At 41.2% G+C, this 18866-nt stretch overlaps 1 protein-coding gene across 1 annotated transcript; it reads right to left on the bottom strand.

Moving 5' to 3' along the window:
* Positions 1-552: 552 nt before the first annotated feature.
* rpgrip1l (RPGRIP1 like) lies at positions 553-18837 on the bottom strand. Its single transcript, XM_070907736.1, has 25 exons — positions 18750-18837; positions 18236-18380; positions 17428-17738; positions 16414-16513; positions 15317-15460; positions 14508-14613; positions 13349-13495; positions 12914-12987; positions 12242-12381; positions 11822-11928; positions 11042-11092; positions 10595-10774; positions 9635-9752; positions 8579-9031; positions 7686-7828; positions 7051-7387; positions 5979-6256; positions 5606-5701; positions 4862-4918; positions 4344-4485; positions 2672-2769; positions 2002-2188; positions 1461-1545; positions 950-1086; positions 553-689 (listed from the first exon to the last, which is right to left on the bottom strand). The coding sequence occupies exons 1-25, from the start codon at positions 18835-18837 to the stop codon at positions 553-555; spliced, it is 3861 nt and encodes a 1286-aa protein (XP_070763837.1).
* Between the last annotated feature and the right edge of the window lie 29 nt (positions 18838-18866).

Here is an 18866-nt window from a genome sequence, read left to right as displayed (position 1 = left end):
TACAGCTGAGGATGATGGGAATGTCATTAGTTCTGTAGTATTGGACACATTAAAATGTAGATCTGATGAAAAGTCGGAGGATCACCAAAGTTATTACAACTCATCCTGAGGAGAACATGAGTGTCTGAACCATCGTCACATTTCATCACAATCCATCCAATAGCTGTTAAGATGTTTCTGTCTGGACAGACGGACGGACAGACAGACAGACAAAGAGCCAAGCTGCTTACAGGGCTAAAAAAACAAAACGTAAACTCCTACATTTATTCATCTGTGAATTTGTGCAAAGAAACAGTTAAAATGACCTGAACAATCATTCAGTTCCCTCAAGCTCAGAAACATGTTAACATGCAGTAATTGACACGTTTTACATGTCAGTGGAAATATCTACAAAATACCACCCGAGATCAAAACCTGAATGAACCACGACCTCAGAATGAAGGTAGATTTCCTGCTGAAGCACCGTCTGAGGTTTGAACAGTAGTTAACTGAGTACTTAGTCAGACCTGCCGGGTCGGTGGTGTCAGGTGATGTTGAGTCAGTGTTGTTGCCTCATGCTGATGGAAGCAGAGGGGAGACGGGGGTCCGCTCCTGGTCCTGGTCTTGGATGATGGCCTGCAGGGCATCCAGTCCCTCCACAGACACGGTCAGACTGCCGACCACCTCGCTGCTATCCTCCACGTCCAAAACTGCAGGAAACACACAGACAAACACTGAATACCAGCAGCTGTTCAAGTGAGGGCTGCAGACCAAACGATTGGTCAACCTTGCTGTCAATCAACATATGAATAGACCTGGTGCTTAAATCAAAATTAGTTGTTATGCCTGGTTGTAACTCCTCCTTGTGTTGTTATGATGATCCAGTTTGGTTGCGTCCCATTCTGCTTAACGGTGTGTGTGTGTGTGTGTGTGTGTGTGTGTGTGTGTGTGTGTGTGTGTGTGTGCTGACCATTGAGGCTGGTCTCAGTCAGGTCTTGTTGTCTCTCCAGGATCTCAGGGATCCTGAGGAAGGCCACTCCCACGTCCTCACACTCCCTCTCCTGCTCCTCTTCCTCAGGAGGCTCACTCACCACCGTGAACCGGATTCTGTCCAACGACAACAAACAGATTAATTATTACTATTTATTATTAATACTTTCAGTATGACTCATTTCATAACCCCCATCTTGATGATTATTCTCCTTATCAAATAATTCCTTGATTATTTTTATGATGAATGGTTTGGTCTATAAAATGCCCGCCACAATATTGCTTTCTGAAGTTGCAGTGCGTTGAGCCTTCAGGGCCACCGTAGAGATCCCTTCATCGTATGATGTTTTATGTCTGCTGCTGTGACTATTTAACTGAGCGACTCTGGCTCTGAATCCCACCAGAACATCTGCCTCCAGCTGTCTCACTTCCTGCCTCAACAAGGAAAAACAAAAGCTTTCTTTTATCTCATCAGACGTGTCCTCACCCACCTCTCCATCTGAGGGTTTCGTCCCTGCAGGACTCCCCTCAGCAGCCGCCGCCTCACCCCGTTGTTCTCTGCGTCCACAGGAATGACTGAAAGGACAGAACAACAAACAGGTCAATCAAACCCGCATTCAAAACACGTCACACTGGAGTCTGAATTTCACTGGAAAACACAGAAAACTACTGGAGACCATCCTGTGATGAGATCACAGCAGCCGCGATACCGTCAACATGTTCGCCACCCACGAGTACTCAGTAGTCATCACTACATTATTACACGAGTACTCAGTAGTCATTACTACATTAGTACATGAGTACTCAGTAGTCATCACTACATTAGTACATGAGTACTCATGGGTCAGACCACACCCACATACTAACATACTGGGATAAAGTGATCAGCGACTTAAAACGAATGTGGGCCAGGGGCGTAAGTGAAGCCCCTTCCCTACTAACTACCCCCCTACTTCTGGCGCCCTTGCTCAGATCACACCCATCTTGGAATTCTCTTGCCTTCATTTTGATCTCTCTCTGATCTCTTCTTACCTTTGCTGTAGTTGTAGTTGATGCTCTTGCCCCGGGGGGGTTTGGGCAGAGACAGGGGGGTTTCCTCCGTGGGCAGATCCAGGAGAGAGTATTCCACAAACAGACGCACCACGCTGCTGTCCCGGGCCACCCAAGACTCCGGCCTCAAACTCAGGGACATGATCTCCACCCGCACTCGCTCCGAGGACTGAGGACCAACACATGGATCACAGTTTATAGAGTTAGTTCAAATAATCAGTAATTAGTTAACCGGCAGCATTAACTCCTGCAAAGTGCGCCTCCTCCATCATTGTGTATTTGTGTTGTGATGGTCGAGCTGCGCCCAAAGTTCAGTCTCTGTTGTTGACTTCTATATAACAATAGCAGATAATCTGAAATAACAAGCTGACTTCAGCTGGACGTTTGTGGTGTTCACAAATGGAGCGAGCGCTCCGGATTCAGAAACAAGCTCCTGCTTGTCCGCAGAATAAAATCGAACTGAACCTCAACAAAAACAAAACACCTTCACAAATCTCTGCACAATCAAAACATGAGTGCAACTGTGTTTTCCTGAGCCGGAGATCAACTCTGCTGTGTAGTCCCAGGCTACGAGGCCCAGACTGGAACAATCCTTCCTTCTGTCTGGGGCTTTCTCTCAGTTCTGTGGAAGGTAAACAGACGATTCACTGACCTTCCTCCCCGTGGCTGGTCCATAAACAATGCAGTCATCGCTGTCGGACTGAGTCGATTCACTTTGATCCTCTTTGGCTGCTGGAGCCTCCTCAGGATCTGGATGGATCCGGACAGCGAGCAGGAGAGGAGAAAAAAAAGACAGGCATGAGATAAATCACTGGTACAATAAAAGAAGATTGTGATTATGTAGAAACATGTTATTTAAGAAGGAAATAAAAAGCAAATGATAAAGATTTGAATGCATCGCCTTCTCAGCTGCATTTGGCATCAGGATGTTTGCTGGTATCGAGTAACAAGGTGAGTAAGATGTCCGCTGTCTCTCAGAGGGCTGTCATTAACATTTATGAAGCAGGTCTAAAGATTATTGGCAGCCACATTCAAAATTTATGTCTGTTTTGCTCAGGAAGCATTGCTGGAAAACAAAAACATTAGCACCTTTAAGACAGTGCACAGGCCTTAAAAAACAGCCAGGCTGGTAGAGTTTGACCCACGATTAAAAACAAACACTTCTTTCCACAGTGAATCAAAATATAACAAGTATGATGTAGTATTTGGAAACAGAGGATTGAATAAAGAAGGAGAAAAACAATAACTACTATTTTCCCCCTTACCTTCTGTAATATTGCCAATGATAAAATACTATTTTTTTACTAATAGAAAAAAGCATTTTAATACAAATGTACATTATAAATAAGGTAATACAATATAAACCAACCCCCCACAAAAACAAACAAAAGCACACAATTGAAAGACACTGATCAACATATTAAAAATACTGATAATAATTATTTTAAATCATATTACCTATTCCTGCTCACTCTTTTTTAACGTGATGCTGTAATATAATTTAACCACCTCCTGCACGTGTGACTTTGTTTGTTGCAAAACAAAATAATAGAAATACTAAACTAAATCAGAATCCCGACATGCAGCAAACATTAGCAGCATCAACAAAATAACAGCAGTCAAGTATCCATCCAAATGGAGCTCAAATTTTAACTGGATTTCCAGAAACTCATCCAAAGAAGACACAACTGCTGCTGTGTGAACATGAGTTCACTGGTTGATGGAGATAAACAGCTGGTGGAGCTAATTCTCTAGTCGCTGCCATTAAACCATCGCAGAAGGAGAAGAAGAGGACACAACGAGATGACGTCATTAAAAGAGCACCAGTCAAAGCTCAAAAGATGGAAAACCATGTGGAGAACATGATGAGAGGAAGGTTACAGTCTCCTCATCGCTGCACACAGATCTGATGTTTTCAGCGCTTCACTTTAGGTCTCATGCTTCATGTACATCAGCATTTATTCACTCAGTCAGTTTCTGGTTTTAACCACAAACCACTTAAACAAATAAATAAATGTTTCCAATTTGGCACCAAACTAAATTTTCTACATAACCAGTACGTCCATAAATACCTCATCAATCTCTTATAATAAAGACTGTGCTGAATGAAGGGCGCTGGTCAAACGGTATTAATTCAGGAGGAAACGTATATATTAAAGGGTTAAACCCCAACATCTGAAATGATGCTTACAACCTGCACACAAAAGGATTTAACCGCAGAGATGTCCCACATCATGAGAACAGTTTGTTCAGAAGGCATCATAATAATATTATACAATATTGCCGGTGATTCTAACAATCAACATTAATCAATATTTCTTTACCTTCGATAATTTCCTCCGAGATTTCAGAATCGTCGGAGTAGGACTGAGAGCTTGTTGGGAGCAGCTGTCCTTCAGAGAAGTGAGACTCTTCCTCCTCATCCTCTTCCTCTGCGGTGCTTTGAGGAGTCGCTTCTGACAAAACCTGCAAATACAAAACACTCTTGTTTCAAAAAGCCAAAGTCACACATTGATTGATTTCACATCAGCGATAATCAAAGATTTTAGTTATTCTTCAGCACAGAACAGTAAAAATCTGAGTTCAACTCTGACAGACTTCATTTGGAAATGAATTTCAAAGTCACAACAGGTTCAATCAGTGTAGCCGGAGTGGGTGGTTTTCCAGAATATATATTCCATAATATTAACCTCTAATGGTAAATGATGTGATACCTCAATTGTATTTACTTTGAAAAGAGAATCTTTGAAGGAAAGTAAAACCCTATCATGATTATTATTATTGTTATTAATTATAGATGAAACAGACACACGGTTTGACTGTAGTGACCCTCTCACTTTACCTGTCCAACAGGTGATGACGTGGTCTCTCTGGGACGTGGTGAGCTCTTGTCCTCAACCTGAAAGAAGAGAAAAGAACAACAACATTAAACTGATGTTGTTGGTTTCTGGTTTATAATAGTTCCCAAATATTTCCACTGCAGGTTTCCCAATCAACTGAAAATCAACAACTTTTATTATCTGCTGTACAAGTTAAAACCCCTTCATGAAGCAGAGATTAGTCAATTAATCATTAAATTATTAAACAGCAACAATTTTAATAACTTGTTGAGGTCAGTAATCAAGCTCATCATTTTGTTCTCCGTCCCAGTAGTCAGAGGCTAATAAGTCATCAAAATGTTTTCCTTTCAAAGCTTTTGAAATAATCGACTGTAACGCCGTATGGAATAAAAATGTATATAGAATTTGTTCAGTGAAAAGAACAATACTTTTTTAAAGGTTGGACAAATGTATGCTTGTAGCACTGTGGACAGCTGGAAGGGGTGATTCCTCAGCAGAATAGATGCCAACAGTTTCCCTCCTCATTATAAAACCTTGTTATTATTAGTAATTACACTAGTTATTTTAGCCATTTCCATATTATTTAAATCCCTTCCTGTTCTTCAATTATAAAAGAGAGTAGGAAGTCAGTCAGTGACACCTATTTAAACTGGTCCGTGGTCTGGTTCACCTCTCTTTCAGAGACAAAACACATAAAATAGGACATGCATGGGTCACAGTAACTAAATTCTTACTAAATATCTCACCTGGTCATTAGCAGCTGAGGGATCCACAAATGTGACTTTTTTGGCCATCAGTCCCTCTTTTATTTGTGTCTTCTGTCTGAGATTTGGCAGCAGGGCCTGGTGGTAACAAAACATTCAAATTAGGGAAAATAGTTTGTTGGAATACACCTTTATAGGTAAACATCGACTTTTCTTTCTGGCTCCAAAGAAGCCAGTTAAAAAGCTACAACTTGAAAAAACAGTGATATGATTGTTGATGACACAATCACGACTTAAGGTTCTGGCTCCAAAGAAGCCAGAAAGAAAAGACAAACAGGCACACAAAACATTTGACACTGCTGAATTACTGTTAAGACTTCTGGTTTCACTGTTTTGTATTTATTCATCTCCTGACCTTCGACGCAGTGACCGCAGGGAGAGAGGCGGAGAGATGAAAAAGGTCTTTGGCTTCCTCCTTCCCTTTCTCACCAACATCTCTCTTCTCTTCCTCCACAAAGTAATGTTCCTGCTTTAGATCAGCCGTTAGCTTGACATGCTTCTCTCTTGGGATGAACTTGGGCTCTTCGACAGTCATGGTGGAGCCTGGTGGAGGGAGGTAAGTCAACTTCCACTTCAGGGTCACTTCAATATGGCCGGCGGGGAATCCAGAGGGATCAGTCAGCTCAAACACACCTGAAGGACAAACAAGAGAGAAATGATCTAACGCGTTACAAAACACTGAAATAAGCCTTGAAGCAGACAAAGGCTTCAATATGAGAAAATCATAATATCCAGAGATAACCTCATTCATGACAGTGCAGATTGAATCTCAGTGAACCAAACTAGAGCTGCAACTAACGATAATTTGCAATGTCGATTAATCTGACAATTATTTCTCCATTAACTGGTTCAACATTTGGTTCATACAACATCAAAAATCTGTGAAAAATGCCCATCCCAGTTTCACAGACTCCAAGGTGACATCTTAAAAATGTCTTGTCTCCAACCAAAACTCTAAAAACTCAAAAATATTTAATTTACTACAATGAAAGAAATCAAAATAGTTGCTGATTCATTTTCTTTCAGTCAACTAATCAATGAATTGGCTAATTGTTGGAGCTCTATTGTAGTTAAAAAGCTACAACTTGAAAAAACAGTGGTATGATTGTTGATGACACAATCGCAACTTAAGGTCTGTTTAGTAGTTGTTCTGGAGCTTTCACTCATGTCATGTGACCTTCATCAGCAGATCGAGTTGTCCAGCTGTCATGGAACAGCAGATGCTCAAATCTCCATTTTTAATTTAACACTTTCACTTAAATATTTCAATTTAATTTTTAAAATGTAATCTAATTAGCATGTGTTTTATTTATTTGCTATAAAGTAAGGTCAAGAACAGCAGCAAACCTTTGAAAATCTGTACTTTTAAAACCCTGAGAAAAGTCAAAGTCCAGGAGAGAGAGCCCCGAGGCCCAGTAAACCCTCACCAGTGATGCCCTGGTCCTGGGCCAATGACAGCAGAGGCACTCTGGCCTTCCCCAGGTACGTGTCCATCTGCTCCTCTTTGTAGTCAAACACGTAGAACTGAAGGACCTCAGACTTCAGGTACTGGTCCAGCTCTACATCCATCAGGACAGAGTAGGACTTGAGTTCACCAAAGTGGGGGTCGCAGCAGTCGTGGACGGTGGCGGTTGGGTGGTCGGAGAAGTCAAAGACCTTGTAGACCACATAGGGGCTCGGCTGCTGGGAGCTTCTGGACTGCAGGTCTCGGCAACGTTGGACAGTGATGTAGAGTTCATTCCAACAGCCGCTGGGTGACTGCAGCTGAGGTGCATCATGGGACAAAAATGAAAGGTTCATGTAGAAGTTACATCATGCTGATGATTAACTGAAGCTTCCAACGTTGCAGTTACTGTGAGTTGTTGTGTTATGAGAGTAAGACACACTCAAACTGATTTGAGAGAAAACAAAGTCAAATGTTGAAGTTATTCCTGAAACCGCCTCTTAAAACATTCTGAGATTTCATCAGTTACATTATTGGAATAGATAGAAATGAGGGCGATGCAATGATGTAACAAACTGTAGTTTCCCTTTAAATTACTCAAATGTGAAGTGCAGCTACCTGTGCGTCTTGGTTCAGTGCAGTGTTGATGTATCCAACAGCCTTCACCTTCTCTTTGTACAGACGGATGGTCTCTGCCATGGGGATCCGCAGCCTCAGCCAGTAATCCACAGAGCCAAAGGACCACACCTCATCAGACGTCCCTGACAAAGAGTTGCAAACATGTTTCCTCTGTTAAAATGTTTTAATTGCAACTGCAAAGGTCTGAGCATGACTGCATTCTGCTGATTCTCTCACGTTCACTGTTCCTCGGTCCAGGACTAAAGTCTAGTTCAGACAGTCTGGAACAGCCTCCATGTAGATCTGAGAATGTGAACCTCATTTACGTTTAAAACAAAACTTAAAACTCATCCGTTCAAAATCACATTTTGACTAGAAAGTTGTTTTTATATTTTAACCTCACAGATTGCATTAATTATAATTTATTCACTGTTATTTTTGTCTTCTTTTGTCTTTCTGTCTTTTTAGGTGTGTTATTCAACTTTTGTAAGCATATTGTATTGCATTTTATTGTATTTATTAGAACTGCAAAAAACAAACAAACACTGTTTCTAGACAAAATGAAAATCTAAAGGCAAGGTTTCTTTTCTGTTGAGGTTTTGTGGTTTGTTTTCACAGGGAAGCACTCAGGAGTACAACCCACAAACTTCAGCCACACTGGAGCTAGTCAGAGTAAAATGCCTTGCTCAAGGTCAACACAATACAAAGCGTTTTCTACTTTTCACACCAACATTTTCACCGTGGATCTGGGGATTTGGACCTGCAGCTCCTGGTCCAGCTGTTGACCAGGTCTGCTCACATTGTTTGTCTCTTTCACAGTTTGTATTGTGTTTTTCTTTGCCATATCATATTACTACCTGCCAACAGGGATTGTTAGTTTGAGCTAAACTCACCAACCAGCGACATGCTCCCATGAACTCTTCCGTCTTGCTCTAGTAGCTGCTGCAGCCGAAGCTGACCAGTCGCCACTGTCCTCCAGTCTAAACCCAGGGCCTGATGCAGCTCCACAGTGACGGAGTTTCTATGGAGATAGTCCAGGAACCGGTCGTCCATGCTCACCACGTACTTAGATGTGAACCCGTATTTTGGTTTCTGGCCCGTCACCACCGGAGTGGAGTGCAGCTCAAACAGATAGAAGGAGTAGGTACAGAAGGTGGAGGGTTCAGAGTCGCCCAGAGCCTCCAGGGCGGAAGGAGACAGTGTGGTGCCGACTATTTGAAGTTCAAGAAGGTTCTCTCCACGCTGGAGTTGAAGAGTTTCATCAGACTCGTCTGCCTCATCTTCATCTGTGACGCCTGGTTTGAAGACGTAGGTTTTGTTGCCGTAGGCGATGTCTCTGAGCTGAGCTGAGGAGCAGCAACAGAAACTTTGAGTTCATAGATAATCACAGCTGATAGAGAACAAACACAAACAAAGACAGAGGAGATATTACAAAACAACCTCTAGTAAACAGTTACACATCAAAAACCCCTGTTTTTCGTGGGATGTTTCTACACTATAGAATTGTATGCGTGAGGAGCCGCCAGTGTTTTTCCCGATTCTGTATTCCTTAAAGTGGTTATAATCATTTTTTTAATGATAAGGACGTATGAAATGTGAACAAATGTGACAATGTGATTGTTTCTGTCTGGACCACAACTTTGCTGTTTAGCTTCATTCTCACTCTCTCATAGCTGTAGAAAGACACTGTACACTACCTGCTCAGCAGCAAACAACAGACAGACAAAGTTAGAGACTAGCTGGTGAACAGAGTGGAGCATTTAACAGAAAAGGAGATTAGTTTTTGGAAGGTGTTTAAACAATTGATTGGGAAATACACTTATTGGCTTTCCTTTTAATCAGTGAGCTTTAGAGGAGCTAGTAGGTGGATTGTGTGACAGAGCCAGGCTAGCTGTGTTTGGGAGGTTTTCTCAGATGAAGGTTTGTTGAAAGCCTGGATAAATAAATACCTTCCAGTTTCTTGATCTTCGCTGCCCTCGTGTCCAGCAGTTGGGCCTGTCGCTCCAGCTTCTGCTCATGCTCGACTCTGTCACTGTCCATCTTCTTTAACACAGCTTCCAGCTCCGCCTCATTACCAAGAGATTCAGAACAAAGTCTACTAAGCACTTACACTTCAGGCAATAAGGAGACATTTGTATCAGACAGCATGAATGGTTTCAGTGCACACATGTTGATGGACACATAGATACACAAACTGTAGTCATTCTTTTGGATTTACTGTCACATGTTGGCATTTATTTTTTCTTTACTGGATAATGTGCAGTAGAGAGTTGACAAGAAATAGAGGAAGTGGGGCGAAGACAAGCTACAAGGGCCCAGAACTGGACTCAAACCAGCGATGTTGTGATTACATGGTCAGGATCTTAGACTAACCCTTGGCCACCAGGACGCCCCTCACACACTCATTTGAATTACAACAATGACTTTGAGGTTAAAGTACTGACTATCAGCTTTGATGGTCAGTACTTTAACCTTTAGGACAATGCAGCAACAAAAAAGGTCCTAAAATGCAGAGAAGGCAACCAATGACTTTTTAGGGTCAAACTGTTGAATGTTCTTGACAAGTAAAGTCGCATGTTTCACTGCTGAAGACCAGACTGAAGGCAAAATGTCCCTGAAACAAGCAACAATCATCACCATCTCCAAAACCAGCAAAGATACAAAGAGTCTGCTGATGTCTGTGGGTGGGACACTTCAGCCAGTCAATTCTAACTTTCACTGTGATGGTTAAGTCTGTCTGCTTAACCAGTCAACACACATCTACGTGAAATGTCAATGTTCAAAATGAGTGTGGTCTAAAAAATATGGATATGAAAAATGAAAAAAAAAAAAAAAAAATGAAAAAGATAATGAAGGATAAAAAAGAAAGATAAATTGAGAGAAATAGGTCTGCATGTGACCCCCTCCACCTTGTAGTCTTTGCAGATCTTGCTCTCCATGCTGAGGAGGTTTCTGGTCTTCTCCAGCTCTTGGATGGTTTCAGCGTGAGCGGCTCGTAGCTCTCGGACGGTGCTCTCTGCGCTTCTGCCCGCTCCCTCCTCCACCTCCTTCAGGAAGCCCAGATCTCCGCTCCTCTGGGAGTTACGCGTCTGTGGGGGAGAATCATTATTTAGTACTAGAGGCGACAGCAACTTAATTTACAGGTAACAAAATATACCTGACAAATACATATATACACACAGTGAAACATACTGTATTTTTTAAAAGGTTTATTTTCCTTATACCATCACAAAGACATTATTAAAACCTTTATAGAAAGAATAAGTTGTACACCTCACTGACACCATTTCCTGTGTTTGTTCTGTAATAACTAAATGAAAAGCAACACAATATAAAAAGGTTTATTTTGCACTTACCTTTATGAGCAGTAGTGCCTCAGTGAGTTCGGACACGTTGTACTCACTCTCCTTTAAAGAACACAACATGAGTCGTTTAGATGCAATGACCCTGAAGAACTACAGTTCACAGAACGCCTGACATGTGGGCTGTGATGTCAGCCACTAATATCAACCACAAGCCCGAAGTTGATTTGTGTTGAATGTGACTGAAAAAATAACTTTCTACTCTAAAAAGGAAATTAGCTGGTAAACGGCAAATAATAAAGTAGTCATTAAAAACACGTTGTTCATTAATCCTTATGGTCCAGATTCTTCCAATTCACAACCACCACTAAGATTGGTCCACTCTGCTGTGGGATTCCCCTGCAACGGCTGGACCATCGTTTCCAGACCGCCTCTAATCAGGCAACGTCTTCCTCCTCTCGCCATCAGCCTGGTACACCAACTTAGAGTCTGCTTAGCAGATCTATGAAGTGATAAAAGTCGCCCAGTGCAGCCCGTTCACGTTTAACTCGATCTCGCTAAACTACACCAAACACTTGTGAATTGTTAACTCGCTGAGGAACTCGTTTAAGGCTTTCAAACGCTCATTGCTAAACTTTGAAAATGTGCCACCAGCTAGCAAAATGTGAAACTACTGGTTTTATGCAACATTTTGCTGCCTCTGTTCTGAACTGAGTTGTTTTTTTGACACTATAAACCAGAACAGCTGTGACCTAATAAGCAGATCTGTGCTTCTATATTATATATTCACTATTAACTAACTTTAATATTACAGGATTCATTTTAAAATCTTACCCTGCTGTAGAATTTCAAACGATCATTGAGTTCCTCCAGCTGCTGCTTCTGTTCCAAAAACTGGATCTGAAGTTTCTTATTTTCTTCTGTCAGCTTCTCACTTGTATCTGAAAAAACAATCACGTTGATTAAATCGGGGGTTAAATCTCTTTATCAATACTCATATATTTCCTTTCAAATATTAGCATGATTTAAGCTCCTCTGTAGCAAAACAATTATTCTTCATATGACAATAAATTAAATGACAGTAGCTCTACAACTACATAAAATCAGAGAGGAATGTGAAATTATTTATTTTTAATATTTTAACCAGATCAGTTACAAATGATCAATTATCGACCTGCACAGCAACAAAGTAAATCTATTTAGTAATCAGCATGCAGAACAGTTATAATATTGAAATAAAATAAGTAAAAGTACCTCTCTCCGCTTTGATTTTGTCGAGGATTTCATTTTTGTCAACGAGGTCGGCCTTCAGCGCCGTCTCTAGCTGGACGATCTGTAACTTCAGCTGCTGCTCCTGAATCTGCCACTTTTGTTGCCATGACACGTCAAAGGCACTGGAAACATTTGAATTTGCAGACATGTGAGTATGAAGGCTGGTAGGAAGGAACTGGAAGCTACAGCTGAGTCACAACATTTGACTGGTCATTAGATATACAGCTCTGTACACAGAGCTGTGCGTCTGAAAACAAACGTGTCTAAATGTTTAGGATGCTAACATTTTATAATTAGCACTAAACACATCGGGTCTTTGCCAGGTTTTTAGAAATAAATTTATAGGTTTATAGGTTAAAATAAAATCATTTAAAACCAACCTTGTTGGGTTAGGGTTAGGGTTAGGGTTAGGGATCTGATATTTAAAAGAACCATTTTGTGGAGCAGAGTATTCTGCATGGTCACCCTGCAACTGGTGGAATTGGTTGATTGGTTAGATCAGATTACCAGATATCAGATGACCAGGTGCTTAAACTCAGTAAAAGTGCAAATTGCTCTGTTGCTGGTGGGAAGTGGGCCGGAGATTATAACAGGCCTATTAAACAAACAGGTAAGCATTTACCTGAAATAAACCATCAGACTGAGGCTGCCTACCTGTTGACCAGTTTCTCATTGTTCTCCTTCAGCAGGTCCCTCTCCTGCTCCACTTCACTGATTCGCTCCTGCAGCTAGAGAACACACAAGATGGAGAGAAGAGATGAGTCTGTCCTGTGGTTCATCTCCACCACAGTCCGACCACAGAAGGTTCGTCCGAACAACCTGCTTCCTGATTACATCATCCAGTGGTCTTTAGTGCCTCGGCTTTAAGGACCGACAGAGAGCAGTTTAGAAGCTTTATGCTTCATTTATATGATGTTCACCCTTTATATTTTAAATTCAGTTCAATACATCAATACATAACCACCATGCAGATCAGCTCAGAGTCTTGAACCAGATGAAGATGCAACAAAGAGCCGTCTTCCAAACAAACGTGAAGCATTTAATGTTTCTGAGAATAACCATGTAGCCCTCGTGTGGTGTAGCGGTCACCTGCTCCATCTTTATCTTGGATATGGTTGAACTCTGCAGCCGTTTTTCCAGATCCAAACTCTTCAGCCTCTCGTCTTTCAGCTGACCCGACAGCTCGTCCACCTTCATCATCGCTGCATCATGGCTGACCTTCAGTGTCCTCTGACTCTGGAATCCACAAATTAACATTCAGCAAAAACATTCTGGACAACATATTTTAAAGTACAAGTCTGGTGATATTCTCTATTTTTCTTATAGTCTCAGAGCCTGATATATCTTCTTTCTCTGTGCCATAGAGCACATTAAAATATAGAATTACACCAGCCTTACCCTTTAATCCATTAGCCAAAATCTTTCTCCTGAATTTCTACTGCTGTGATTCTGAGCTGTGATGTGTCCTGCAACTCAAAATCAACTGTTCAAAGATTTTATTTGTTAATTGTTTTTGCAGCTGTTCATCTGTCTGCTGTTAATCAAATGTGGTTCAGCTAATCCAGGCTAACATGCTGATATCAGGCTAAAACAATCCTGTTAATTCTCATCCAGCTAATTTGGTTCTTTGAAAGCAGTTTGAGGATTGATTTGTTATCATGAACAACACGGCTCTCTTATTCTGAAATAAAGGCAAAATGAGCAGAGAGTTGAAACCACGATCAGCTCTCATATGATTGGCAGACTGCTGTTACACAATACACAAACAATAATTATACTTTCAATGATTTTTAAACCAAAAATTTATACCATTACTTTATTTTTATACAATTTATTTTGTAGTATATTTTATTATGTGTAAGTCTCATAATTAAATGATGATAATTACACCGACAGATCATAATGATTTTTCAATAACCTGCATATTCTCATCTAAAATCATAATTACATCAACACTCTTATAAATCTAAGAAAGCCATTTGTAGCTGAAAATTAGATGACAGAAGATAAAAGGTAAAACCCCTGTGACTCATCAAATCAACATCTCATTCATAACATGGTGAGTTCACAACCATCTTTTTTCTGTTCTTGTCTTCTTCAGAGATTTGTTGTCTCAGAGTCAAGAGGTGGAGACTGCTCCCCACAGAGGTACAAGTATTGATTTGGCATTATTGGCTTTCACTATTTGCCTTGTGAGTTGACGTAATTGCAGGACTTCAGTGAGGAAGAGGCTGTAAGAGCTTCTCACCTCTTGCAGCTGTAGGAATCGTCCCTCCAGCTCTGTTATGCCGTTGGATCTGTCAGCCAGCTGCTTCTGCAGTTTGATCATCGTCACGTTGTTGTTGACATGTGACCTGAGAGACAACACAACACACGAGTGTTACTGTGCATTCAGGTGTGAAACCCTGAGATGTTTCTTTACACAGCAGATGCACATGTATAACCTCTCGCCTGTCTGATCCAATAGAAAGGCTTGACACAATCAATAGTTGTCATATTCAGGTTCTGATCAAACAACGTCAGTGTCTGTAGACATACATTGAATTTTCTGATTTACTGAGTTTTCATTTATTTATTTGTTCGTTTATCAAACAGATAAAGACAATACAGATAAACATTGTTACATAGAGAGAAGCAATGCAACAGATCAGCAGGCTCTGTCTCATCAGGTTTAGAGTAAACACACTGATAAAGCAGACTGTGTTCTTGTGTGTGTATGTATTATACTGTGCATGACTGTGTATGCACTGACATGTAGGTGTGACAGTGTGTGTGTGTCTGTGTGTGTATACTGTACATACATAGTACATAGGCGTACATGTATTACATCTGGGGCCATTTATGCACTTAAATTTTGTTGTTACAAACAACAACTTTGTAAAACTATCAAAACATACATACCAAATTATATTTCATTGGTATAAATATTGGAAGTGTGGATCATATTACAGTATCAGTGGAATGACATGGTCCTGGTACTGAGGTAGTGAGAGCAACACTGCTCATATAATAGCTTTTAAAGGGTCAGTTCACTCAAATGGTAAAATAAGATTTTACCTCAGTTTGGAGGTCTGCTGCTGTCGGACCTGCAGAAGTCTCTCCTGATATTCTGCCTCCTTCTTCCTCAGTTCGTCCTGCAGCTGCTCTGAGACTCCCTCCATCTCCTCCATGTGGCTCCGCTGGAGCTCGATCACATTCTCTCTGGTGCACAAAAAACCCCAAAACTTACTAGTTAGCTTTAGTTATTTCAACTTACTACAGATATGGCAAATACAAATCTGTCCCCAGCCAGATGGCATGATGATTAAAAACCCTGCATTTCAGAGACTAGAAAAAATGCCTTGTTTTGTCCTGCACAGTGTGAACTGAAAGATGTGATCAATTACTCATTACGTAATACCAACTGGAAAATTACCGCATTAATTATAGCAAAAGTAATTAGTTACATTACTCTTTACTTTACTTTTGTGACTCAGCCATCAGATATAAAAGGTGCCTTTAAATAGCTCCACAGATTTCATGTCTAACATGTGTACAAATAGAAAATGAGACATTGTGGTTTAACAAGCAGCCAGCCAACAGTCTGGAGGAATTTACTGTAACAGCTACGTTAGACCCTCTGACTGCACACGGAAGCTCTATAGTAGTCCTCACACACATCCTCAACTCTGAACAAAATCCGCTAATTCACTAATGTAGGCCTACCAGTGGCTAATGTTAGCAAGCCAGCTAAGAACACATATGTAAATAAGACTTTAACACTTTGGAGTTAAAGGTAGCATTATCTCTCTTCTTTTGGTAGAGGCTAACCTTCAACAGCTCCTGCAAAAAGCTAACATGTTCTGTCTGTCCTCTGAGATCAAACTGATACCAAGCCTCAATCACAACAAAGTTATGTGTTTTTTTATGCTTTTAGAGATGGAAAGAAAGAATATAAATGAGACAACATCTGGAGGTTTAAGCACAGTACTAAAACCCAAGGTTTGAGGTTAGATTCTTTGGCAATTATGTTAAAATATGGAAGCAACCAAAAAACAATATTTGTCTTGATTATTCATCACTGTGGCCTTTAAACCAGCTGATTTAAAAATGCTGGAGGGCTCCATTGGTCGTGTCTGATGGACAAATGTTCAGCGATGACGTGCAGCACTTACAGGTTGCGGATCTCTGCCCTTGCCTCCTCCAGCAGGCTGTGTCCGAATCGAGGTAAGAGGCCGGTCGGAGGTCTCCCACCTCCCTCCAAACTCCTGGTACCTGCAGGAGACCAAAGAGTTTGTTCACAGAGGTTTTTACTACAATGACTGTTCTGTCTGTTCCACTGTGACATACATGATACTTCTAACCTGTATTGTAGGAAAAACAGTAGGAGGATAAACAGGCTTATAAAAAAAAAAAAAGGTTTGCAAGCAGTGTCTGGGGGGAAAATACAGGAGATAGTGAAGTAAACATTTGATTTATGGACTCTGTATAGAAGAATCCGCCGACTGATTTATAACTTATGCAGTGTATCACACCCAGCTAGCAAGAGATCAACAGGACACTGCAGGCCGCTAGGCCCCTGGTCAGCCCCTGGTCGGTCTCTGGTCTGCAGCCACTCAAAGCGAAATGAACTTCATGTAACAGAGGATTGTGGATTTTGCCTCAGCTGATAACAGCACAGAACAGTCAGGGTGGTTTTGGTGATTTGAAGGTGTAAAATCTACCCATCCATTTTAATGGTATTTCATTTATCATATTTTCAACATGTAACAAGCTCTACAGAATGTCCTGCTCAGATTTGGTGGTAAAAGTGAATAAAGAGTAAAATCCTTTCATAAATCACAGTGTTATTGTGCGGGTTTAAAAATGACGTGGCACCGCAGATGACGGCTTGTTTACTTTTCAAACAAGATTTGTCTATAGAGCTGAGGTGGAACCACATTTTAACATCAATAATTTGAAGGAGGTTGTGATGGTGTTGCAGCGCCAAACTTGCAACAAAACGTGTTTGGAGGCTGTAAATGTGTTAAAGGGGCTTCTGCTGACATAATTAGATACTGATTTTCATTTTGGGGTGAACTATGACAATGTGTACAGCAGCAGAATACATTTAAATATATTACTGTAGTCATATAAAACCAAGTTGGGTACTCTACTGTTCATTCTATATCTAAATATCTGTGACGTACTTTTTGGTCGTGTTTGAGGAGAGGAAGCATCGTCTCGCAGCTTCTTTAATCCAGAGCTGACTCGTGACTGGACGTGGCCGTATGGTGACGGCCTCCTGCTCTGCGAGTTGATGAGCTGCTGCTTGGCCACAAGGAGGCGCTGTTTCAGTCCCTCGTTCTCGGTCTGCAGTCCCCGGACATTCTCCTGGAGCTCCTCTATCATCTCCTCCATCTCCACGTCCCGCACCCTGGAGACCGGCTGGCCTCCCCCCACTGCCAGCTGCTCCATCCGACCCCGGTCCTTCACCAGCCTCATCAGCTTAGTGCCCAGCCTGAAGGGTGGATGAGGAGGAGATGGATGATTACAGGTGATAAAGAAAAGTGTTAATGTCGCTGTCCACCATTTCTACAGATGAAGTTCCGTTTACTTGTCATGAGGGGTATTATACAGCCATGTCATCTGGGTTATCAGCTTGGCCTTGAGACTTCATGTATTTAACATACAGCTGGTGTTACAAACTGGAGTTGGGGGGTTTGAAAAAGCAATGGTGGGGGATCCATCAAGTTGTATTATGGGAGCCGTAGGATAACTAAAAGTCAGGATGCCTTCGCTTCTGCTGCTCAGATTTTGACCATCCTGTTTTTAATGTGTCTCTTGTGAGTTTCCCTCTATAGGACATATGAGACCAGGATAAACTTGCATGTAAGTCTAAGTGATAGTTCAAACTAGAGCAGCAACGATTAGTCAATCAACAGAGAATTGGAACTATTTTGATAATACATTTATCATTTATTTTTGGTCCAACTCTGTGGTGTGTGTGCATCTCACTTCTTGATCTTGTCATCCTGTTTGTGAATATGCTGTTTGAGGTGCAGGGTCTCCTCATGGAGGCGCAGAAACCGGTCCTCCAGCTCCTCCCTCGACACCCGCGAGATGTCCTGTCGCGCCCGAGCATTTTGATAAACGGATGAATCTGTCACCATAAAAAACCCCATTATCATTTGTTGTTGTTTTTACATTTTCAAGCATTTTGCTGTAAGTAAATTAACTGCAATTCTAAGATCAAAACACTTTCAATGCAGTAAACATACCACATAGAAAGTACAGCAATATCAAATAATTCGTTTTTCTTATTCCAATCCACAATTCAGCAATTAGTTGGAAACAAAATCAATCATGTTAACCCCTCTCTAATGGCTTCCAAAGCGCCTCTTGGTGGAAACAGAACATAGAAACAAAATCAGGGATTTGGATATAACAATGCATACATAAAATGAACAGTAACACACAGAGCACATGTAGTTACTGCAGTTTCATATGTTGGATGGGCAGCATGACAGACCTTGTGGACCTGCTGCAAGCCGGGACAGGGTTACTGTGATGTCTCTGACTGGCACATCTGCTGCTGTCTCATCAAGTAGAGTGGACATAATTCAATCTGAAAATGAAAATTTACAAC

This window comes from Enoplosus armatus, chromosome 6 (genome assembly GCF_043641665.1).
Source record: "Enoplosus armatus isolate fEnoArm2 chromosome 6, fEnoArm2.hap1, whole genome shotgun sequence".
Taxonomy (NCBI): domain Eukaryota; kingdom Metazoa; phylum Chordata; class Actinopteri; order Centrarchiformes; family Enoplosidae; genus Enoplosus; species Enoplosus armatus.
The sequence above is the reverse complement of the archived record's forward strand: the minus strand, read 5'-3'. Positions and strand labels throughout refer to the sequence as shown.